The following is a 25,136-nucleotide window of genomic DNA, read 5'->3' on the forward strand; positions in this document are numbered from 1 at the left end:
GAGTCTGCGCTGTTGGCAGAAACCCTAAATCTTTGGGCCCGAGCCATATTTAAAGGCACGTATGGCCTTCAATTGCCACTACATTTCCAATAAGTGAGAACCCTAGCGAGCTTGAGTGTGTAGAGTGAGAGGAAGAGTTATCTTGAGCTTTTTGGTGTGATAGATCTGGACCCTTCTAGGTTCAGAGAGCCAAGAATATGAAGCTTTAGTAGAGTAAACCTTGGGGTTCGAAGTTAGGAAGCATTTATGGGATTTTTATGGTAGATATAGTTACTTTCATCTTACACATAGATATGAAGTATTTTATATAAATTACGTGTTATGTGTGCATATTATTTGAATACTTGTTGTCCATGCTGGATGAACGATTTTATACATGTTTTAAATGATTTAAACGGTATATTTATTTTATATCTACAAATATGTTGCAGATGAAACATGGGTAGATGAAATAGTTGGTGTGTGATGAAATAAAATGATTAAATATATGTGATGATAGAAAGGTGATGATAATTAGGTATATAGATGATGATGAATATGTGATGTAGGATGAAAGGAGATACCATAACCTTAACCAGCAATGTGGCGATGTAGTCATCTACCAAAGTATAGATAGCGATCACGGACTATTCTAGACAACACAGTGGAAACACCAGCATGCCCATAACCTGTAGGTGATGAATTACGAGTTCAAGCGATGTTGTAACTATGTATTCATGCGATGATACTCTAACCCCTTACTATGAATTACGAGTTCAGACGATGTTGTAACTACATATTCATGGGATGTCACAAATTTCGAATGCCAAACCAATGGTCATAATTCACATCAGTGAGAATGGTTCATTTTTTTGTAAAACCAAAATCAGATTGGAAATTTTGATTTTTTATTTTGGAAAATGTCAAACCATTGGTTTTGTATTTCGGTTTTGGTTTTTTGTTTTTTTTAAAATATATTTTCAGGGTTTTGTTTTGTTTTGTGTTTTGTGTGTGTGTGTTTTTTTTTTTTTTTTCTATTTCATAGATTTCTTCATCAACAAATGTTGCTACAATTTAATAAAAATAAATAATTTGCTAAAACATAATACAAGAGGAAGTTTGTTCACATTTAGTCATTTAACTTTTTAGAGGGTAACGAACTTTCGACTTTTGTCACATTTAGTCACTAAACTTTTTTTCGTTATCTATTTGTCATTGAACTATTGAAACTGTTCACATTTTACCCTTATGACCGGCAACAGCCGGTCATAAGGGTAAAATGTGAACAATTTCAATAGTTCAATGGCAAATAGATAACGAAAAAAAGTTTAGTGACTAAATGTGACAAAAGTCGAAAGTTCGTTACCCTTTCAAGTTATTATCCCTAGATAATATTACAACTCATAAGTTTTCTAAATTAATGAAGTATTATTTTATTATATAATTAAATTTTAAATTTTATTTAAAATTAATATCCATAGGTTCCACAAGTTTTAACTTATTGTTGATATATACTTATACCAAATGCCGATTTAAAGGATATACATCTAACTTTTCTTTGACTTTGTCAACGACTTGTATTTGTTGAATAGGTAGGAGAAATTTCCGCACATCTTCCTGTTACTCTTCAAGTTACTTTTTTCAAATATAGAAGACGTAGAGACTTTTTCCTTCTGTTCACCAAATTAACTAGACAACTTCACATATCATACTTAGTGTTCCAAAAGAGTAAAACCAAATATGGGTTTGATTGCAAGAACTTTTTTCTTGATCGCCATGGTTGCATGCTTTGCTTCAGTTGCTCACGCCATTGTAGGCCAAGCAACTTTCTACACTCCTCCCTACGTGCGTAAGTACATATACATACATCAAAGATAAAAGTAAATTCATTTATGATCTTGCATGTAGCTTATTAATTTTGAGATTTTGAATAATGTTTTATGTAGCATCATCATGTTTTGGCTTTGAAGATCGTGGGGCTATGATTCTAGCAGCAAACAGTGGTTTGTTTGCCAACAGAGCTGCATGTGGAACTAGGTACCGTGTTACTTGCACCGGTAGAACCAATGATGGTGTTCTGAACCCATGCACAGGCAGAAGCGTTGATGTAACTGTTGTAGATCTTTGTCCCGGATGTGCAGCAAATCAAATTGACCTTTCCCAAGAGGCGTTTGCTGTGATTGCTAATACGGATGCAGGGAGAATTAACGTTGAATATAACCGGTAATTATACACGTAACCCTTTTCTCTTAGAGCATGGAGAGTCGAACTTTATAGAGATTGGTATAATTGTATGAAATACAAAATGATTATTGTAGAAATCTATTGAATTTTATGGAGTTCAATAGGCATAACGCCCTTATGAGTATATTTAATTTGTATACTTTTATTTGACTTTTGATAATTTTTTACTTTCTTTATGATTTTCAGGATGGGAATTAATGAAGTACGTATGCAATACGCTAAAATCAATTCTCTTATGATCAGTTTACTTTGAAATAAAAGACACTGAAAGGTATTTTAACTGTATGCTTCTATATAAGTATCATGGCAATGTATGAAGTATCGGTTGAAAAAAATTTCTACATTTAGTTATATGATTTCTGTTATACTTATTCAGTTATCGGCTCGTTTATCTGTTTGATTGCATATTTCGTTTCATTATTTTTTAATTATTTTTCGGAATGAGTCTTCCTTTTTCAATCCTGAAAAATGAAATATATGAGCATAAATAACAAGACATTATTCTTAGACACCTTATCTTAGATTTAATAAGAAAAGCCGAAAAGGAACACAAGAAGAATTGGGAATATTAGGGATGTCACTTTTTGCAAGACCAATAGCAGCGACACCAGACTAGACGCGCTTGGTGTCACTACTAAAACAACATCGTCGTCGCTAATAGAGGGGTCGCTAATGATATGCGCTGGAGATCCGTCGGAGACACTCCCCTTTCAATCCTGACCCTTAGTTCGGCACATAATCAAACGGATAGGGTTTGTTCCTGTGGAAGGCAATAGAGACGACGCTTTTAGCAGCGACATGTCGCCGCTGTAGGTGTCGATCCGTTGACCAACCTTGGACCAAATTCTGGCCCTACGATTCTCATCCGATCCAACGGTTGGTGATCCCCAAAAAGGGTGCGTTCAGTTCCCTCCAGTATGTTGTCGCTAATAGCCCCTTTGTGGCCGCCATTAGGGTCGCCCCTTTTATTCAACTTCGTCTTACCAGACTCCATTTCCATTTCTTTTGTACCTGCAATTACGAACGTATCTCCGCTAAACGATCTCTCCGACGACGATTTGCGACGTCACCGGTAACAACTCCCAAAGATCTCATGATAAAACAACATCAGAGTACAACTCCCAAAGATCTCATTTCCAGAAATTCATATTGTGATGCGTTGCGATCATGCCGACTCCTTTCTTTTCGAAGAAGAAGTTGTAACATCCCAAAAATACCACCCCAAAATTTTTGTTTGAAAACTCTACTAAACCATAATATCAAATATCAAAACATAAATACCATGAACCGTGTATCTCAAAATGTCATAATAAATTTATCAAATCAAAACTAGTGTCAAGATCATATCAAAATATCAGAGTCTAACTCCCAGGCTAAACTGTGGTGTGAGCCATGCCATCAACCTGAGCCCTTCCCTTTGGTAGTTGAACTACCTGAGTCAAAAACTGAAACTGTAAGCACGAAGCTTAGTGAGCTCCCCCAAACTACCACATATCATACAATAACATATAAGCACATATTGGGCCTTGCCCACTGCATCGGACCGAAGTCCGGGACTGACTAGGGCCTCGCCCACTGCATCCGACTGAAGTCCGGAACTGCATCGAACCGAAGTCCGGAACTAACTAGGGCCTCGCCCACTGCATTGGATCGAAGTCTGGAACTGCATCACATAACATGCATGTATCACAAAGACATCAAGCATACTGAACTACTGCATCGGACCACAGTCCAGAACTACTGCTATCTAAACGTGTCGGCATTGCTGCTGTATACCCGTTCCTACAGGAAGGAAGACTCACCTCCTAATGTTGTCTGCTGAAACGCTGATCGGGAACTGTCTGACTACTGCTCCGGTAACTCCCCAACTACAATTCCCGAAATACACTTAATCAAACACTGATAATTAATCTTAGGGTAAAATGATGATTTTACCCCCGTTCAAAGTCAACTCGTTGACCTGACTTGCCGAGTTGGGCAGCCAACTCATCGAGTCGCTAACTTTCCTTCTACTTCCTTACCCGACCCTACTCGCAAAGTTTAGCCACAACTCAACGAGTTCCCTTCGTTATTGCTATCATGCCAACCTTCATCCGACTCGCCGAGTTGTATGATCAACTCATCGAGTTTACCTTCATCATAAGAACATGTGTAGACTATGACTCGCCGAGTTGTATGAACAACTCATCGAGTCTGTTCTTACGGGTAAGGAGATTTCCTTGGACTCGCCGAGTCAGGGCGTAGACTCGCTGAGTCCCTCTAGACTCAGATCCATGACTTAACTCACTGAGTCCTTACTCCACTCTTTAAACAGACTTGCTACTACTGAACTGGGAATCAAGGACTTGCGACCTGACTCGCCGAGTCCTTTGCATGTAGTTTCTATTCAGTTGATTCTAATCAGCTTTGGTGCATCCAATACATATATCTGGGTTTCTGGGACTAGCTGAACACGTAAAGTTGCTTACTCTACGTATATCTAAGAGCCAATGAAGCAAATACACACAAACTTGGTTATTATGGTAGGTTACTTGACTAGAACAAGGCCATGGCTATCAAAAGGTGGCCTTCTTGAGCTTCTGGAGTTCAAGAGAGGCTAGATCTGAAATATGGCTTGATTACAAAGCTTCATCACTAGCGGTTTGGGGTTTTTGAGCTCAAAACCATCAATTTGGGGGACAAACTAGATCTATTAATACAATAATAGAGATAAAATCTTTATTACCAGAAAGGATGGCCCAAGAGGAGTGTAATCTGGATCTACTTCTTTTTCCTTAAGTTCTTCCACCTTCTCCTTCTTCTTCTTGCTCAACAATGCACCAAAAATTCCTTCACAAGGGCAAAGATCACTCATACGTATTTCAAGGAGGCTAGGGTTTTGAAAATAAGTCTCTAAGAGGTGAAGGAGGCTAGTTTGGGGCTATAATGACGTTTAAGTAGGGTACACACCCTGAAAATTAGGGCTTCATCCAGACTGGAGGACTCGTCGAGTCCGGAATATGGACTCATCGAGTCGCCTTGCGAACTTCACGTGCTGACCCACTGCTACTCGATGAGTTAGGGCCACTGACTCGTCGATTAGCTTCTAAAATAAGAAGAAAACCAATATTTTAAATGTGTACCAGGAATGGGGTGTTACAAATCTCCCCCATTTATCTTAGACTTCGTCCTCGAAGTCTGCTGCTATTGAATCTGAAAATAACTCAGGGTAATGCTCCCTCATCTCCTCATCGGTCTCCCATGTCTACTCTGAACCCTTCCGGTGCTGCCATTGCACCTTCACTAGCTGAATCACCTTGTTCCACAAGGTCTTAGTCTTCCAATCCAAGATCACAACTGGTCTCTCGATGTAATTTAGGCTGCTGTCAACCTAAATATCCTCCAATGGTACAACTGATGACTCATCCACCAAACACTTTCATAACTGACACACATGGAAAGTGTTGTGGATCTGGCTAAGCCTTGCGAGAAGATATAACCGATAAGCAACCTGAACCACCCAAGCCAAAACCCTAAAGGGTCCAATAAACCTGGGGCCCAACTTGCCACTCTTCCGGAACCTGATGACATCCTTCCAGGGTGACACTTTCAGGAGGACCATATCGCCTACCTGAAACTCCAAATCGAAACGCCTCCTATCAGCGTAACTCTTCTGCATACTCTGAGTAGTCTGGAGCCGGCTACGAACCTGTTGAATCAACTCCATGGTCTTAAGCATCACCACAGTGCTCCCCATGACTCTCTGATCGAACTTGCCCCAACAGATTAGGGTCCTACACTTTCTCTCGTAGAGCATATCAAAGGGAGGTCGGTCTATACTGGTGTGGTAACTATTTTTATACGAAGTATGTCCTCGAGAGTCTGAATCATCCTCTCGCTCTGCTCGTCCGTCTGAGGGAGGAAAGCGGTGCTGAAAAGGAGACGAGTCCTCATCTCGTCATGAAACCACTTCCAAAACCTAGAAGTGAACTGGACGTCTTGATATGATACTACCGAAATAGGCACTCCATGATGTGCCACAACCTCTCCCACATAAATATCGGCTAACTTCTCGACCGAAATGCTCTACTTGATCGGTACGAAATGTGCACTCTTGGTCAACCGATCCACTATGACCCAAATCGAATCAACTCCACGTGCAGTCCTGGGAAGCTTAGTAACAAAATCCATGGTGATATCCTCCCATTTCCACACGGGAATGTCTAACGGCTGCATCCTGTCTTGGGGTCTCTGGTGCTTTGCCTTGACCTTCCTACAGGTCAAGCATCTCTCCACGTACCAAGCTATGTCTCGCTTCATGTAGTGCCACCAATAATCGGATCGAAGATCTCTGTACATTTTCGTTGCCTCTGGGTGGATGGAGAATCGAGACTTGTGGGCCTCATCCATCAACACCTAACATACTCCTCCCCAGTACGGCACCCAAACTCTCCCGTGAAGGGTCAACAATCCTCGATGGTCATAATTGAGAGAAGCTACTCGGCCCATCATCCTCTTACACTTCTGCCTCTCCTCCTTTAGGCCCTTAACCTGCACCTCTCTAATATGCTCCAACAACGGAGTAATCACTGTCATCCTCAGATATATATCCCTGATCGGGGCCGCCATCACCTTGTGGCTCAGGGCATCGACCACTACATTGGCCTTGCCCGGATGGTAAATGATATCACAATCATAGTCCTTAACCACATCTAACCACCAACGCTGCCTCATGTTTAGATTCGGATGATCCATGAGGTACCTCAGGCTCTTGTGATCTGTGTAAATGGTACAACGGACTCCATAGAGGTAATGTATCCAAATCTTTAGGGCAAACACCACTTCCCCCAGCTCTAAGTCGTGCGTCGGATAGTTAGCTTCGTGAGGCTTCAACTTTCTAGAGGCATACGCTATCACATGCCCTCGCTGCATCAACACTGCTCCCATACCTGTGATCAAGCTTCAAAGTAGGCTACGAAGTTATCCATTCCCTCTGGCAGGGTAAGAATTGGTGCCTCACACAAGCTATTTCTGAGGGTCTCAAATACTGCTTGCTGCTCAGGCCTTCAACAAAATGTTACCGACTTCCTGGTCAGTCGAGTGAGCGGAAATGCCATCTTGGAGAAATCTTGGATGAATCTTCTGTAGTACCTTGCCAACCCAAGGAAACTTCGAATCTCAGATGGAGACCTCGAGACCTCCCACTGCATCATGGCCTCTATCTTAGCTGGATCTACTAATATACCCTTCTGGTTGACGAAGTGCCCAAGGAACTACACCTCACGCAACCAGAACTCACACTTGGAGAACTTCGCGAATATTTTCTCCCTCCTCAGTGTCTCTAACACCTTTCTCAGGTTCTCCTCGTGCCGTTCCTAATTTTTGGAATGCACCAAGATGTCATTGATGAACACTATCACAAACTGATTTAACATCGTCCTGCAAACGCGGTTCATGAGATCCATGAACGCGACTGGTGCGTTGGTGAGCACAAATGGCATCACCACAAAATCATAATGACCATAGCAGGTCCTAAAAGTGGTCTTCTGTACATCCTCACATCTGACCCGCATCTCACGATAACCGGAGTGCAAATCAATCTTGGAGAACCAAGATGCTCCCTGAAGTTGATCTAACAATTCATCTATCCTCGAAAATGGGTAGTGGTTCTTCACCGTCACCTTGCTCAACTCCTGGTAATCTATACACATACAGTGTGACCCGTCCTTCTTCTTCACAAACAAGATCGGGGATCCCCATGGCGAACAACTCAGTCTGATAAGACCCTTGTCTAGCAGCTCCTGCAGCTGCGTAGATAACTCCTGCATCTTGGGAGGAGCTAACCAATATGGTGCCTTCGCTATTGGAGCCGAACTAGGAACCAGGTCAATCCTAAACTCAACCTGTCTCTTAGGAGGTATCCCAGGAAAATCCTCTGAAAATACATCTAGGTACTCTTGTACTACCGGCACATCATCAACTGTTGAAAGTAGCACCTCGCTTTTGCTGCTGAACAAAGAATTGGTCCGAGCTGTGGCCACTCACCCTGAATCATTAAATCTCCCCCACTAAGGGTGCGAACCCTCACTAAATACAACTCACAATCAATCACTGTCCCATTAGGGATCAGCCAATCCATACCCACTATGACCTTATTCCCTTGCAGGGGAATAGGAACCAGATCTACTGAAAACTGCTCAACAAATAACTGCAACAAACACCCCCTATGTACCCTCACGACCCTGACGGTCCTGTCATCATCTATCTCAACCTCAAGTGGACAGTCTAGCTCCCCCGGAGCTCTACTAAACTGCTTGCTAAGCACAAGCGAGACAAATGATCGGGTAGCCCCCGAATCAAACAATGATGTAGCTGAAATGCCATCACTGATAACAACCCTATATACAAACACATAACCATAAGATATAATCAATACTAAATACAAAGATAAGAGGAAAAATACATACCCGTCACCATATCAGGAGTCGCCTGCGCCTCCTCTGTTGTCATCTGGAAAGCTCTACTCTTCGCCACTGGCGCCTCATCCCGACCCTGACGACCGTCTGTAATCCTCAAAGTAGCAGGGGCAGGTGCTGCCACCTTCCCTGCTGCTACTAAATTCAGGCACTGGGACTTTTGATGTCCCCTCTGATTGAAATGGAAGAAAATCAGATTAGCTGTTGTGGTGGTGGTAGTCGTGGCTGTACAATCGTTACTCATATGCCCGGTTCGACCACACATGTAGCAGCCGAAGATCCCTGCCTTGCACGCCCCATCGTGCAATATCAGACACTTTCCACACCGAATGTAGCTCTACTATCCTCTACATATGTGATATGATACCTTAGGCTTTTTTCCCGAACTCCCTGTGCTAGATGCCACCTCTGGCTTCTTCTTCTTCTCCATTTCTAAATCTATCTCTCTCTCACGAGCTCTCGAAAATCCAACATTTTACAGCTGGACCGGCTCACAAACTGTCTGATATCACTACTCAACATCTCATGATAACGGCCCTTCCTCATCTCCTCATCAGCCACATACTGAGGAACGAGAAGAGCCCTCTCCCTGAACTTGGCGGTAATCTCCGCCATAATCTCAGTAGTCTAAGTAAGATCCTGAAACTCCCTCACTAACTGCTCTACCTCGATAACCAGTTCAAACTCGACTCTTAACCTGGTAGTGAAATCGGTCCAGGTCATCTTATCGAGAGCTACGTCATCTCCCACAACATGCCCGATCTCCTCCCACTAATCTCGTGTCATGTCCTTCAAGAGACAGGATGCTAATATGACCTTGTCCCCCTTGAGACATCTGCTTGTGCGGAATGCATTGGCGACATCCACCAATCACCTGGTACTCGCAATGGGATCCCGCATCCCATGGTAGTTAGGAGCTCCACATGCTCTGAACTCCCTGAAAGTGATGGTGTGCGACCCTATCATGGCTGCCACTTTGGCACGAAGTGTGCTCAACTTCTCGTCCATCAGTTCCAAAATATCCTCCTTGATCAAACCGAAGATCACAGGATTCTGCTCGAGTATGATGCGTGTAACCTCTGAGGAGAAGAACTCCCTAGTGTGCTCATCCAAATGCTCGGCCCCCGATCCCTCACCGACACCTGAACTGCCGACTGCTGGTCTAGGGCGTAAAACCACCATTCTGAAAAGACATAATGACAAACGTCAAGAATACAAATATATCTCGAGGGATCGCAACTACTACATGTTTCTTGGTCTTGTCTCAGCCTTCCTTGGTTCAAGTACGGATCCTCTGCTTTCAGTAGTATGGGCCCATACTTCCTTCCACATATATCTGTACTTTCCTCAAGAACTGCCTTGACTCCACCAAGTCCTTTCTATTGTTACTGATCTCTGCTATTCTCATCTCCGGCTTTCCCTAGGGAGATCTCTGAATCCACCCAACTTAGTCCTCAGTTGCTGAATGCCTCCTTGTAATGCCAATTAACCACCATATGGATACCATCATATGCAACGAGGCTCTGATAATCATTCGAGTAAGGGACCCATCCCAATAACGGTTAGGACTCAAACAAGAGCTACACAATAGGGTCAAATCCAACACTCTGAGATTATTCAACCTTGATTTCATGTGACTTAACATATCCACCTAATAGCTAACTCCCATCACTTTGAGTCCCACAAAAGCAAGCAGCATTCAGACAAGGAACTAACTCAAGCAAGTTCTATAAACATAACAAGAAACTATACTAGCATATGATGTTAAGCTCCTACTAACAGGTATAACCTAAACAGGCTATCCTACTACTTGATACTATCATGCAATTATCGTAAAGTTGAAACACATACAATAGGCACGTAAGGCATCCTCCTAGAACCTTAGTCCTATTCGAGCATGATGTTCTAAATAAGCTGATAATCAGAACATATCATAAACCTGTATGGGTAATTTGGGAGTACTTACTTAAGCTCGGCTGATCGCATGTACCACACCTTTTTCTTTGGTTTTTCAAAAACTCTTTTCTTTTTAAGTTTCTTTTTCAAAAGTTTCTTTCAAAAATGTTTTTCTTTTGAAAACCTTATACCATTTCCTTAGTTTGAGTTCAGACACACTCGAGAGTGTGCCCGAATCCCTCAAACCAAGGCTCTGATACCAACTTGTAACATCCCAAAAATACCACCCAAAAATTTTTGTTTGAAAACTTTACTAAACCATAATATCAAAATGTCAAAATAAATTTATCAAATCAAAACTAGTGTCAAGATCATATCAAAATATTAGAGTCTAACTCCCAGGCTAAACTGTGGTGTGTGCCATGTCATCAACCCGAGCCCTTCCCTTTGCTAGCTGAAGTACCTGAAATCAAAAACTAAAACTGTAAGCATGAAGCTTAGTGATCTCCCCCAAACTATCACATACCATACAATAACATATCAGCACATACTGGGCCTTGCCCATTGCATCGGACCGAAGTTCGGAACTAACTAGGGCCTCACCCACTGCATTGGACCGAAGTCCGGAACTGCATCACATAACATTCCTGTATCACAAAGACATTAAGCATACTTAACTACTACATTGGACCGCAGTCCGGAACTACTGCTATCTAAACGGGCCGACATTATGGCCGTAGACCCGTTCCTACTGGAAGGAAGACTCACCTCGTAATGTTGTCTGCTAAAATGTTAATTGGGAACTGTCTGACTAGTGCTCCGATAACTCCCCGGCTGCAATTCCCGAAATACGTTAATCAAACACTGATAACTAATCATAGGGTAAAATGACTATTTTACCCTCTGGTCAAAGTCAACCCGTTGACCTGACTCGCCGAGTTAGATCGCCAACTCATCGAGTCCCTAAATTTCCTTCTACTTCCTTACCCGAACCTACTCGTCGAGTTTATCCACAGCTTGATGAGTTACCTTCGTTATTGCTATCATGTCAACCTTCATCCGACTCGTCGAGTTGTATGATCAACTCGTCGAGTTTACCTTCATCATAAGAACACGTCTAGGCTGTGACTCGCCAAGTTGTATGAACAACTCGTCGAGTATATTCTTACGGGTAAGGAGATTGCCTTGGACTCGCGGAGTCAGGGCGTAGACTCGCCGAGTCCCTCTACACTCAGATCCATGACTTAATTTCAAATAAATGCATATATGTATCTAAATTAGTGATTTCTTTAGATAAAGTGTTAGATAAACACTTGCTTTTGGTTAAGGAATGTTACTGGGACTTGGTTTAACTGAGAAAACAGGCTTTTCCCCATGAAAGAGTTGTTTACGGTCGACAGGCAGTTTACGACCTTGAACTAGGGTTTACGGTCGTTAACTGAGTTTCCGGTCCTTAAAGATTTGACTGTAAATGGGTTTATGATCTATGAAGATTGGTTGTTTATGGTCTATGAAGATTGATCGTAAACTCAAGAACAGTGATGCTGATTTCGATGAAAACGTGTTTTAGATGCTCCTACACTACCTCCAGAAGTGTTTCCTGATGGTTTTCCAAGACAAATGAGGGTGTTTTGGAGTTTACGGTCGGAGGTTCTAGAGAGAAAATGAGAGAGTTTCCGGTCCAAAGTGTTCAAATGGGGGTGGGGGTCTCATATTTATAGGGAATTTTGTGTTCGGTGAGTGGCGTCCACCTGATTCCGACCGTAAACAGGGTTTACGGTCGTACACGAGTTTACGACCATAAACTCATCATGGACCGTGAACTCAGTGTTTTTCGAGGAAATTCTAGTTTTTCGCATGATTTCCGGTTTATTCCGACTCGTATAAAATACATATTATTTATTTAAAATGTAAAGTCTTTCCCAAACTAAGAAATTCGACGGAATTTAATAAAAACTGAAATTTTATTAATGGAAACTGGGTAAGGATAACGGAAAAGCTTTCGGGTTGTCACACCATCCCCCCATTAGAGGGAATTTCATCCCAAAATTCGAACATAGAATACAAATCATGGATTACGAAAGAGGTGCGGATACTTCAGTTTCATCTGATCGTCGCGCTCCCAAGTGAATCCAAGTCCCCGCTTGGCGTTCCAGCGGACCTTCACTATCAGGATGCGACTCTGTTTCGTTCGTTTGATCCCTATATCCATGATTTTGACCGCTTCTTCCACGAAGTTAAGGTTCTCGTTGATTTCAATCTCATCGAGGGGAATTACATGGGTTTCGTCAGACAAGCATTTCTTAAGATTTGAAACGTGGAAGACAGGATGAATGTTTCTAAGTTCGTGCGGTAAATGTTGTAGGCTACGGGACCGATCCTAGCAAGGCTCTCGAATGGTCCTATGTGCCTCGAATTTAGCTTTCCACGCTTTCCAAAGCGTATCATGCCTTTCCAAGGAGACACCTTCAGCACACATGGTCTCTAACCTAGAACTCCAAGGGTTTCCGTCATTTATCAGTGTAGCTCTTTTTTCGATCTCTCGAAGCCTTCAATCGTTCCCGGATTTGTATGATCTTATATGTGGTTTCACGGATGATTTCTGGGCTGGTGAGAGTGGTATCATGGACTTGCTCCTTGGCTAGCTGTGTTTCGCCCACCTCAGCCCAACACAGAGGGGGTCTGCACTTATGGTCATAGAGGGCTTCGCACGGTGCAACCTTGATGCTGGTATGATAACTGTTGTTGTAGGAGAATTCAAACAAGGGAAAATGGGTGTCACATGATTTACTGAAGTTGATGACACATGTTTGCAACATGTCTTCCAAGGTCTCGGTGGTCCTCTCACTCTACCATCTCTCTGAGGATGGTAAGTTGTACTCATGTCCAGCTTAGTTCCAAGAGCTTTCTGTAGGGACTGCCAAAATCTCGAGGTGAACCTGCTATCTCGATCGGAGATAATGGACACAAGCACCCCGTGCAGTCAAACTATCTCTTGAATGTAGATTCGTGTGAGTCTCTCCATTTTGAATGTTTCTTTGATTGGCAGGAAGTGAGCGGATATTGTCAATCAGCCGACTATTACCTCGATGGTGTCGTACCCACTCGGAGATCTGGGTAATTTGGTAATGAAATCCATGGTAATCCTCTCCCACTTCCACTCAGGTATATCTGGCTACTGAAGCAAACCTAAGGGCTTTTGATATTCAACCTTCACCTTGGCGCTATTCAGACACTTGCCCACGAAGGTAGCGATTTCTGCTTTCATGTTTGGCCACCAATATAGTTTCTTGAGGTCGAGGTACAAGTTATCCGAACCTGGGTGAACGAAGTGTCTAGTCTTATGAGCTTCGTTCATGACAACCTCTCTATAACTACCGAACTTTGGGGTTCAGATCCGATTCATGAAATAGTAGACTCCGTCTCCCGGGATCTCTAAGTTCTTTTCCATTCCCCTCAAGGCTTCACCCAGCATGTTTTCTGGTTGTAAGGATTCCAACTGAGCCTCTCTAATTTGTGCGGATAAGTGGGAATGGATGGTCATTGTCAGTGCCTTCACTTTATGACCTGAGTACTCCTTATGGCTAAGGGCATCTGCTAACACATTGGCCTTGCCGGGATGGTAGCTTATTTCAAACTCAAAATCACAGAGTAGCTCTACCCATCATCGTTGTCTCATGTTCAACTCTTTCTGATCGAAGATATGTAGTAGACTCTTGTGATCGGTAAAGAAGGTGCACTTGGCTCCATAAAAGTAATGTCTCCATATCTTTAATGCGAAGAACACTGCTCCCAACTCCAGGTCGTGAGTTGTATAGTTGACTTCATGTGCCTTCAGCTGCCTTGAGGCATAAGCAATAACTTTTCCTCGCTGCATAAGCACACAACCTAAGCCCCGATTGGATGCATCACAGTAGACAATGAAGTCCTCCGTTCCTTCGAGCAGAGACAGGATAGGTGCACTGCATAGGGACTGCTTCAATGTTTGGAATGCAATGTCATGTTTTTCACTCCAACAAAAGGCTACGTCTTTTTGAGTCAGAGTGGTTAGGGGTTTGGCAATTTTGGAGAAATTCTGGAGAAACCCGCGATAATAGCCAGTGAGGCCAAATAATTGATGGATTTCTATGGGCATCTTCGGTGCTGACCAGCTCTCTATCACTTTGATTTTGGAGCGGTCCACATGTATGCCTTCCTGGCTTACCACGTGACCCAAGAAAGTTACTTTCCGGATCCAGAATTCAAACTTGGAGAATTTCATGTATAGCTTCTCCGTTCTTAGAGTTTCCAGCACTAATCTCAATTGCTGTTTGTGATCTTCCTCATTTCTGGAGTAGAAAAGTATATCATTGATGAACATAATAACGAACTTGTCTAGGAAAGGATGGCACACCCGATTCATTAGGTCAATGAATAACGCCGGTGCGTTGGTTAGACCGAAAGGTAATACTACGAACTTGTAGTGACCATATCGAGCCCGAAATGCTATTTTAGGGACATCACTCTCATGGACTCACAACTGATGGTACCCTGAACTTAGGTCTATTTTCGGAAAGTAGTTGGCTCCTTGAAGTTGATCGAAGAGGTCGTCGATCCGAGGAAGAGGGTAATGGTTTTTGATGGTGAGCTTGTTCAGTTTGCGATAGTCAATGCACAATTGAAAAGATCCATCCTTCTTTTTCAGAAATAAAACCAAGGCTCCCCAGGGTGAGGAACTCGGTCTGATGAATCCTTTGTTGAGCAGCTCATTGAGCTAGCTGGATAACTCTTGCATTTCTGCTGGTGCTAGGCGGTATGGGGATTTAGCTACGGGGGTTGCTCCGGGGATTAAGTCGATGCGAAAGTCGACTTAACGCTCGGGAGGAATTCCCGGAAGCTCTTTAGGAAAGACATCAGGAAAGTTGCGGACTTCGGGGATGCTCTCGAGGTCTTTAACTTCCTGCTTTTCGTTAATGACATGGGCTAGGAATGCTTGGCATTCCTTTCGCAGAAGTTTTTGGGCTTTGACGCACGAAATGATACGGAGGTTTGAATTGAGTTTATCGCCATTTATCATGAGGGTTTCTCCGGAGGGAAGATTGAGACGGATAGCTTTTTTCATAAAAAAGGATATCAGCACGATTGGGGCTCAACCAATCCATGCCAATGATAACATCGAATCTTTTTATGGAAACTGGCATAAGGTCGATAGGAAAGGAATGATCATTTAGGGTAAGGGTACAACCGATGAATATGTCGTTAGTGCTCTCGTTCTTACCGTTAGCCAACTCAATGGTAAATGTTTTGGTTAAGGGTTTGTGTTTACGTTTCAGGAGATGTTTGAATGCATGGCTAACAAAACTTCTCTCCACACTAGAATCGAAAAGAATGCATGCATAAGAGTTGTCGAGGAGGAACGTACCCGTAACAACGGTAGGGTCAGCAACTGCCTCCTCTTTCCCTATAACTAGAACTCTCCTGGTGTTGCTACTTGTTGTTGCCTTGGGGAAATTTATCTTATAATGCCCGACCGCCCCATAGCCATCACAGGCTTGACCAACACCTGCTCCAAATGCCTGATTGGTTGGTTGACTCGTGTTCTACAACTTCTAGGCATGTGACCCTTGTTGCCACAGATGTTGCAGAGCATTTTACGGCATGGGCCAGAAATGTGATGATGATAGTTGCATTTGTTGCACCAAGGTAGGGTACTAGTATATCTGCTGGTAGGTGCTTGAGTTGCAGGAGCAACGACAGGAGTAGTGGCATCGTGAACTGCCATAGTATGTTGTTTCTTGGAGAGCTCCTGCGAAAACTGGCCCTTTCGCTGCTTCCAGAAGTTTCTCTTCTCGCTACTCCCTTTCGTTGGTTCGGGAGCGGTTGTCACTTTATCTAGATCAACCCCGTGATCTATGAGAGTCTGCGCCAGTCATTTAGCGCAATAAAAAGTGATTGGCCTGGAAGCCAAGGCATTCCCTTGAGTTGAGGGTGTCAATCCCCAAATGTATCTCTATATCTTCTTACTTTCCGGGGTGACTATTCCCGGGCAAAGAAGTGCTAGGTCCTCAAACCTAGAATTGTAGGCAACAATGTCGGAACCCTTCATCTTTAGGTTCCAGAGTTCATGCTCCAGCTTCTGCATTTTGCCCCTTGGGCAGTACTTGGCGAGCATGAGTTCCTTCAAGCTCGCCCAACCCATAACATTTGCTACTGGCAGGGTTAGGGATTTGACCCGACTATTCCACCAGGTCAACGCTCTGTTGGTGAAAGTGCAAGCGGCGAATTTCACCTTGTTGGCTTCAAAACAAGAACACATTTCAAATATGGACTCGATCTTCTCGAACCATCGAGTCAAGGCAATAACACTTCCATTGTTGTCGAAATATGTGGGTTTTGCGTTCATGAAATCTTTATAGGAGCACTCCATCTGGTGCCCTTGACTACCTTCATGATTTTGGGAATGAATACCACTCCCGACACCACCAGAACCACCAGAGTTTATCTGTGACAAAGCAGCAGTAACGGCCGTCTGGAACATAGTGGGATCGAACTGAGGAGGTGGTGGTGGTGTTGGATCCATCGAGGAATTGTTGTTCTTTTTGTTGGGTCTTTTCTTTGGATCCATCTTGTTCTATATCAGGAAGAAGAAGATGATAAGTCCCTCCAACTTTACAATGAAGAGATATGAAACAAAGTATATCTCTTTATGATAGAAAAAGTGTTCTACTAAGCGATACACAAGAGAGAGTTACTAAAACAAGTAAACTATCGCTAAAAAAGTGTTGGGTATTATGTGCTGCGTCATGGACCATTCTTTTGTATATCAAGTTTGGGCCTATCCAACAGTGATTATATATTAGGGTTACGTTATATGTATAGTTCATGCATGTATGTCTTGAAAGATACAATAGTCATTTATTATCTCTGTTGCATTGTAACCCTAAACACCTCTATAGTTGAAGTTCTTAATCGAGCTCTTCTGAAGTGTTCAAGTTAATCATTCGACACCAGTTAAACCATTCTTGTGTTCATCAATTCTTTATCTTTATTTTTCTGCTTGAATCTAACGATCTATAAGAAGTTTTATTCCAACAATTGGTATCAAAGCAGGAGACATTGTTACTCATACGCATTCCTTCTGTGTGAAGAATTCATTAGGGTTTCCGCTTTTATCAAATATTGTCACACCCCAAAACCGATAACGGCGGAATACGTTTCAGGGTGGATGACGTAGTGTACGGTATCATCACAATTGCATAATAGTAAAAGCAAGAAACATACAACCATTTCATTTACATAGTAAGTGTATTTACAAGTGTGTTTTGTAATGTTCGACAAACACCAAAAGTAAAAAAAAAATAAGAGATGGGTCTTGCATGCTCCATCTTCTCCAAAAATGCTGCAATTGTACCTATCTATCTTTGACCTGAAGATACAAGTTATTTTGAAAAGAATATCAGCATAAAGCTGGTGAGTTCATAAGAGTTTAGTGTGAGTTCTTATATAAAAAGCATTAGAATCATTAGTATGAAAGCTGAAGTTTATAGTCATAAGTAGTAGTAAAACCTAGAAAATCCTATATTTTCCATAAATGTATAGTAAGTGAAAACCTTTAAGAAATATGATATTTCCATCTTTGAAAACCATTTATCGTAGAAGTATAATAGTGACTCACCAATAAATAAAGCAGTATGGTAAGTTATACTTGAAGTAACTAATAATGGTGCAACTTCCTTTAGTATTAGATACTTATTTACTTTGGAATATTAACTTTATCTTTTGTTTAGTGTTTTAGTACGGTTATAGTGTATTTCTTGTATGTTGCCAATAGTGTGAGTAGTAGCGGACCCCCATGACCTTCCCGGTCATGTATAGTGTAGTGGAGTAAAGGCATCCCTGGACCTATGCGGCTCGGACTGAAATTATCAGTCGGGATGTAATAGTGTCTGCCCCGTATAGATCTATACATATGGTGTCATCTTCCTATCGGAAAACTTCGGGTGTAGTGTGTAGCGAATAGAGTATCTCGTAGTGAGTAAATGAGTTATCTTATGAGTTGTACTTTCTCTTGTATTATAGTGGAGTAGTCTTTTGTATAACTGTTATTGTATTCTCTTATTAGTGTATAGTTTCATAATAGAGAGAATTATAGTAGTGTAGAGTAGTAGTTAAAACAAGGGATAGAGACCTTAACTATACCTATTATAGTTAACTTAGTGTGTGTGGTTCTAGTCAAGTTAGTGATTTAGGCATCTAATGAAATAAGAAGTACTCGTAATCCGTACTAATATACAAGATATATAACTCAGAAATCAACGACAGTCGGACGGATAACCACTACCCTAAGCCCACAATCAAACAAGAACAGGAAATAAGGCGAGTTATCGATCCTAAGTCCTTCAAGTCTTACTTTTATAAATATATCAGTGTGGTTACATGTTTCGCAGGGTTGTAGCCCGGGTGGGCAAGGTGGCGTGTAGGCTGGATCTGCCAGCCAAGCTCAGTCAGATCCACAGCACTTTCCATGTTTCGCAGCTGCGGAAGTACCTGGTGGACGATTCAGTGGTAGTACCGTTGGAGGATATTCAGGTTGATGACAGCTTGAATTACATTGAGCGCCCAGTCGCAATACTTGACAGCAAGTCAAAGGCTTTGAGGAACAAGAGGGTAGAACTAGTAAAGGTGCAATGGCAGCACCGCAAGGGTTCGGAATGGACTTGGGAACCGATGGACGAGATGATGGAGCATTACCCCGAGCTGTTTCAGGATCGAGCAGCAGACTTCGAGGACGAAGTCTAAAATAAGTGGGGGAGATTTGTAGCGCTTGGTTTCCGGTATGTGAATTTTATTTGAGCATTTCCCTATTTTAGCCTTGGACTCGGCGAGTCATAAGGTCCGACTCGCCGAGTAGGGACGAGACTCAGGACACGTTTAAGTTGGCGACTCGGCGAGTCCATATCCCGGACTCGGCGAGTCACCGCTGTTGGATGAAACCCTAAATTTCAAGGGTTTGCACCCTATTTAAACCCTCATTCCGCCCAACCTCGTCCCCATTCACACCCCAGAACTCCCAACCTCGCTTTTCCCTTATTTCCTTGAGAGATTGAAGTGTTTTTGGAGTGTTCTTGAAGATTTTGAGGAGAAAGAAGAGTAGATCAAGAAGAGGAGAAGGAGACCAGGCATCTTTGTGTCATCCCAACGTTTTCCTTGAGGTATAGCTAGTTTCCCCCCTGTTTTCAAGCTTGTAATCTCTTTTAGATTCATAGGAGTCCTTCTTGGGCTCTTCCCCAAGCTTGTTTGTGCTTTGTGGGTTGTAATAAGTTGTTAGCCTTTAGATCTAGGCATGATTTAGTCCCTGGAGCTTGGATCTAATGCCTTTATGGGGTCATATTGCATGAAAGCCCTAGATCTACCTCTTTTGGTGCACTTTGATCCTTAAAATCCATATTGGTGAATATCTACACGTAAAGTTGGAAACTTTACGTGTGATTTGTGTCCTAGAAGCCCAGATCTGTGAATGGCATGGACTGGAATTGAGCAAATCGGCGTATTTGATGGATGCATGGCTGCGACTCGGCGAGTCGTATATGTGACTCGACGAGTCTGGTCGCGAGTCACTGGACTGGTCCCTTCATGATGTGTCGAGTTGAGCCGTGAGCCACAGGGGGTGACTCGGTGAGTTGGGAGCTGAACTCACCCATGTTAGGACTCGGCGAGTCAATGCCTTGACTCGGCGAGTCCAAGGCAATCTTCTTAAAGATCAAGAACAACTCGTCGAGTTTGTTCATACGGCTCGACGAGTCGGATGAAGATTGTCTGAGTTCTTGGATCAAGAGGGTACTCGTCGAGTCGATGCCACACTCGACGAGTAGCAGCGTGCAGAACTGAGAAGTGAGAGTAGGACTCGGCGAGTTGGGCGGCCCAACTCGGCGAGTCAGCCCAAAAGAGAGTTGACTTTGACCAAGGGTAAAAGAGTCATTTTACCCCAAGCGCAGTGTTTAGTTTTTGATTGAGTGTGTTTATGGACTTGTAGCCGAGAAGATTCAGGAGCAGCAGCCGTTAGCTTCCCGAGCCACACACTCAGCAGCCAGCTTACGAGGTGAGTTTCCTTCCAGTAGGAACGGGTCTAAGGCCACAATGCCAGCCCGTTCAGTTAGCAGTAGTTTTCGGATTTAGGTCCGATGCAGCAGCTAGTATGTTTGATGCCTTCGTGGCTCGAACAGGATTTGTGTGCTATGTTTTATGCGTTAAGTGTTATGTGTTCCGGGCTACGGCCCGATGAAGTATGCCGTATATGTGTTCATGTTGATTGATGTGTTATGCTATGCCATGTTCAGTCAGTCAGTTCCGGACTTCGGTCCGATGCAGGGGACAAGGTCCCAGTCGGTTCCAGACTTCGGTCCGATGCAGTTAGTTCCGGACATCGGTCCGATGCAGTTAGTTCCGGACTTCGGTCCGATGCAGGGGACAAGGTCCCAGTTAGTTCCGAACTTTGGTCCGATGCAGTTAGTTCCGGACTTCGGTCCGATGCAGGGGACAGGGTCCCAGTCAGTTCCGGACTTCGGTCCGATGCAGTTTCCGGGCTTCGGCCCGATGCAGTGGGCGAGGCCCAATATATGTTTATATGTTATGGTATGTGGTAGTTTGGGAGAGCTCACTAAGCTTCGTTCTTACAGTTTCAGTTTTGGTTTCAGGTACTTCCGCAAGCAAAGGGAAGAGCTCGGGGTGATAGCATCGCACACACCACAGCTTAGCTTTTATCCTGGGGATGGTTTTAGTTGTTTTGGATTTGATGTAGTATGATACAGTTTTCCGCACAGTATTTTATTATGATTTGGGATGCATCGCGTATGTTTTTCTATGTTATGATACTCATATTATGGTTTTGATTATATTGAAAAACGAAATTTTTGGGTCGTATTTTTGAGTCGTTTCATTAAGGATGGTGGATGTGTGAAATATGGCAACAACTCTTATGGAACAATCAAAGGACATGGGATGATAACCAATGAAGAGTTCACAAATCGAAAAGTGGCGTATGTGGAAGGATTGCAACACAATCTCATAAGTGTATCTCAATTCATTGTGGGTGCCGGACTGAATGTCTCATTCAATGATAAAGGATCAGAAATTATCAAAAAGCAATCCAAACGATTCTTGTTAAAGTCTAAACGAAAAGGAGAAATGTACCCCTTAAACCTCAGTCTAATTAAAGGAAAACCAGCTATTTGCCTGCTGTCCAAGGCGAATTTTGATGAAAGCTGGTTATGACACCGACGCCTATCGCACCTAAACTTTAAAGATATTAATAAATTGGTGCTTGGTGATCATGTTTGAGGTTTTCTAGTTCTCAAGTTTGTTAAGGAACACCTGTGTGCAGCATGCGAGATGGGTAAACAAAGCCGAAAGATCCATCCTACACGTATCAATACCAAGATCGTTGAAGCTCTCAAACTTCTGCATATTCACTTATGTGGACCTTCGGCTATTAAAAGCATCGGTGGCAGTAAATTCATTCTGGTTATAGTAGATGATTTTTCACGCTTCACCTAGGTATTCTTTCTTAAACAGAAGTTAGAGGAGACTCCACAGTTGAAAGCTTTCATCAAGCAAGTTGAACTTCAACTGTGAAAAGTGGTGAGGAACATTCGAAGCGATAATGGGCTTGAATTCAAGAATAAAGAGTTTGAAGACTTTCTGGCCGAAAATGGAACTTCCCACAACTTCTTAGCTCCCTATACCCCACAACAGAATCAAATTGTTGAAAGACGAAACCGCTCCCTATGTGAAGCAACTTGAACCATGTTGAGCTTCACTTCACTCCCATTATACTTTTGGGTTGATGTTGTTGCTACTGTATGCTATACTCAGAACTGATCCTTACTTAAGAAGCGATTCGCCATCACTCCGTATGAAATTCTGAACAAGAGGAAGCCCAATGTTAAGTTTTTCCACGTGTTCAGTTCCAGATGCTTCATTTTTAACTCCAAAGAGAACCGAAACAAATTCGATGTCAAGGCTAACGAAGGAAACTTTCTTGGCTATTCACTAACATCAAAGGGTTTACAGGGTTTTGAATAAACACTCCAAATAGATTGAAGAAACCTACTATGTAACGTTTGATGACAACTATATGAAGAAAGTTCAAACAAACGAGAGTATCACGAGGGGAATATTTCTAGAATCAGGTCAAGTCTCAGTTCCAATTTCCAACTTGTTTGAAGAGTATATAAGGTTGTTCGACGAACCAGAAAAGGCCATACTCTTAGAGGCGAAAGCAGTAGACAACAAAATCGACCATCTGAAGAATATCTTCGATGAAGCTACAAAATATATGGAAAAAGATCCTTCTAAACTAGCTGAAAGTCAACCCTTAGCAGATCTTCCAAACAACAGCTCAATGTTCGAGGGGGAGGGTCCAACTGTCCCTAACACAGCCAAACTCCCAATCAAGGGGGGAGCTACCAACTCTAACTCATGATGGTCCAGTCGAGGGGGAGCATCCAACTCCAACTCATGATGGTCGAGTCGAGGGAGAGAAACCAACTCCAACTGCAAGAGAGCATATCACTCAAACCGAGGGAGAGGCTCCTGAACCTGAAATGGGATACGCTTCGCCATTTGAGGGGGAGAATGCAAATACAAATTACGAAGATGATCAATCGGAATTTGAAGAAGAGATTAATGCATAGTTGGATCCTGTTTATGACCCAAACTACCCTCCTCTGACAAAATGGACTAAGGATCATCCCAAAACACATATAATTGGTGAATCATCTAAGCGGGTTCTCACACGCTCTCAATTGAAAGTGAAGAAAAACTGCATTATTCTCTCATGTTGAATTCCGCATGTTTAATTCGTGTGTCTTTAAAATCGAACCAAAGACGGTCAATACTGCACTTGATCACGTTGATTGGGGATAGACAATGCAAGATGAACTCCATGAGTTTGAATGTAATCGAGTTTGTAGACTAATTCCCACACCAAAGGATGCTTTTGTGGTCTGTTTAAAGTGGCTCTTCAGGAACAAGATGAATAAAGAGGGCAATGTCATTAGGAATAAGGCTCAGTTGGTGGTAAAGGGATATTTCCAAGAGGAACTATAAGGAGACCTTCGCTCCTGTAGCAAGATTGGAATCGGTTCGAATCTTTCTAGCATATGCTGCTCATAAAAACTTCGAAGTTTATCAAATGGATATGAAATGTGCCTTCCTAAATGGAGAACTAGAAGAAACGGTGTATGTTGAGCAACCACCTGGGTTCGTGAATGAGAAATACCCTGATCATTGCTATGTGTTGGATAAAGTAGTGTATGGACTGAAGCAAGCACCAAGGGCTTGGTATGAAACATTAACTCGCTTTCCAAAAATGTTTAAATTCAAGCAAGGTTTGGTTGACCCAACCTTCTTTTGCAAGAAAGAAGGCGATAGTTCAGATTTATGTCAATGATATCATCTTCGCTCCACGAATCCTAGCTTAACAGGTGAATTCAGGAAGTTGATGGAGACTAAATTTGAAATGAGCGCAATGGGTCCAATTAACTTTTTTCTTAGGTTGAATATAAGATAGGGACCAGAAGGTATTTTTATTAACCAAGAGGCCTACATGAAGAATTTATTGGCAAAGTTTGGTATGAAGGGAGACTCGAAGGTGAAGGTTCCCATGGCGTTTGGCACTAAGTTAACACCATCTCTGGAAAAGCCTGCTGTAGACATGACTCTCTATCGTCAAATGATAGGATCTCTCATGTATCAAACTACTAGTAGACTGGACATTATGTTTTCTGTCTATTATTATGCCACGTTTCAAGCTAATCCTAGAGAACTTCACATGGTAGCAGTGAAGAATATTTTTCACTATTTGAAGCGAACCTCGTCACTCGGTCTCTGGTATCCAGCAAAATCCGGGTTCTTTGTTCGAGCCTTTTCTGATCCTGATCTGGGTGGATGCAGTCTAGATAGAAAGAGCACAACTCGGGGATGCCAGTTCCTTGATGGTAAGCTTGTTAGCTGGCAGCCCATGAAGCAAACCCGTATGTCTCTATCAACAGCCGAAGTTGAGTACATAATTGCTGCCTCATGTACCTCACAAGTAATCTGGATACAAAGTCAACTTGGAGACTATGGGCTAAGTATGAAGAAAATTCCTCTTTATTGTGACTCTAAAAGCGCGATAAGAATTTGTCACAATCCAGTGCAACATTCAAAGACAAAGCATATTGCACTTAGTTACCATTTCATCAAGGACCATATTGAGGATGGAAATGTGGAAGCCCATTTTGTTAGGTCCTCAGACCAACTTGCTGACATTTTCACTAAAGCATTACCAGACGCAAGCTTTAACAAAATTTTACAAAGTTTGGGAATGATGGAGACAGAATCGGTACCGAATCCTCAAACCTCTCTCTAAAAAATTAGGTAGGAGAAATAGAGTGAACGCTCGGTCTATTTCGGTTCCTAAATTTTAGGGAACCGAAATGAACCGAACGCTCTACTTATTTTGGCTCCTTGATCGCTCGGTCTATTTTGGCTCCGGAATTTTAGGGAATCAAAATGAACCAAGCATTCTGCTTATTTCGGCTC

At 42.6% G+C, this 25,136-nt stretch overlaps 1 protein-coding gene across 2 annotated transcripts; it reads left to right on the plus strand.

The window, feature by feature from the left end:
- The first annotated feature begins 1,613 nt into the window (after positions 1-1,613).
- On the plus strand, positions 1,614-21,420 carry LOC145005896 (EG45-like domain containing protein). Of its 2 annotated transcripts, XM_078965011.1 has the most exons (4): positions 1,614-1,828; positions 1,926-2,202; positions 2,410-2,494; positions 21,248-21,420. In XM_078965011.1, exons 1-3 carry the CDS (start codon positions 1,720-1,722, stop codon positions 2,474-2,476), a joined length of 453 nt encoding a protein of 150 aa, XP_078821137.1. In that variant the 5' UTR covers positions 1,614-1,719; the 3' UTR covers positions 2,477-2,494; positions 21,248-21,420. The 2 variants fall into 2 exon arrangements, with proteins under 2 accessions (XP_078821137.1, XP_078821136.1); XM_078965010.1 differs by lacking the exon at positions 21,248-21,420 and having other exon boundaries at positions 1,615-1,828; positions 2,410-2,616.
- The last annotated feature ends 3,716 nt before the right edge of the window (positions 21,421-25,136 follow it).

This window comes from Lactuca saligna, chromosome 7 (assembly GCF_052625555.1).
Source record: "Lactuca saligna cultivar CGN05327 chromosome 7, ASM5262555v1, whole genome shotgun sequence".
NCBI lineage: Eukaryota > Viridiplantae > Streptophyta > Magnoliopsida > Asterales > Asteraceae > Lactuca > Lactuca saligna.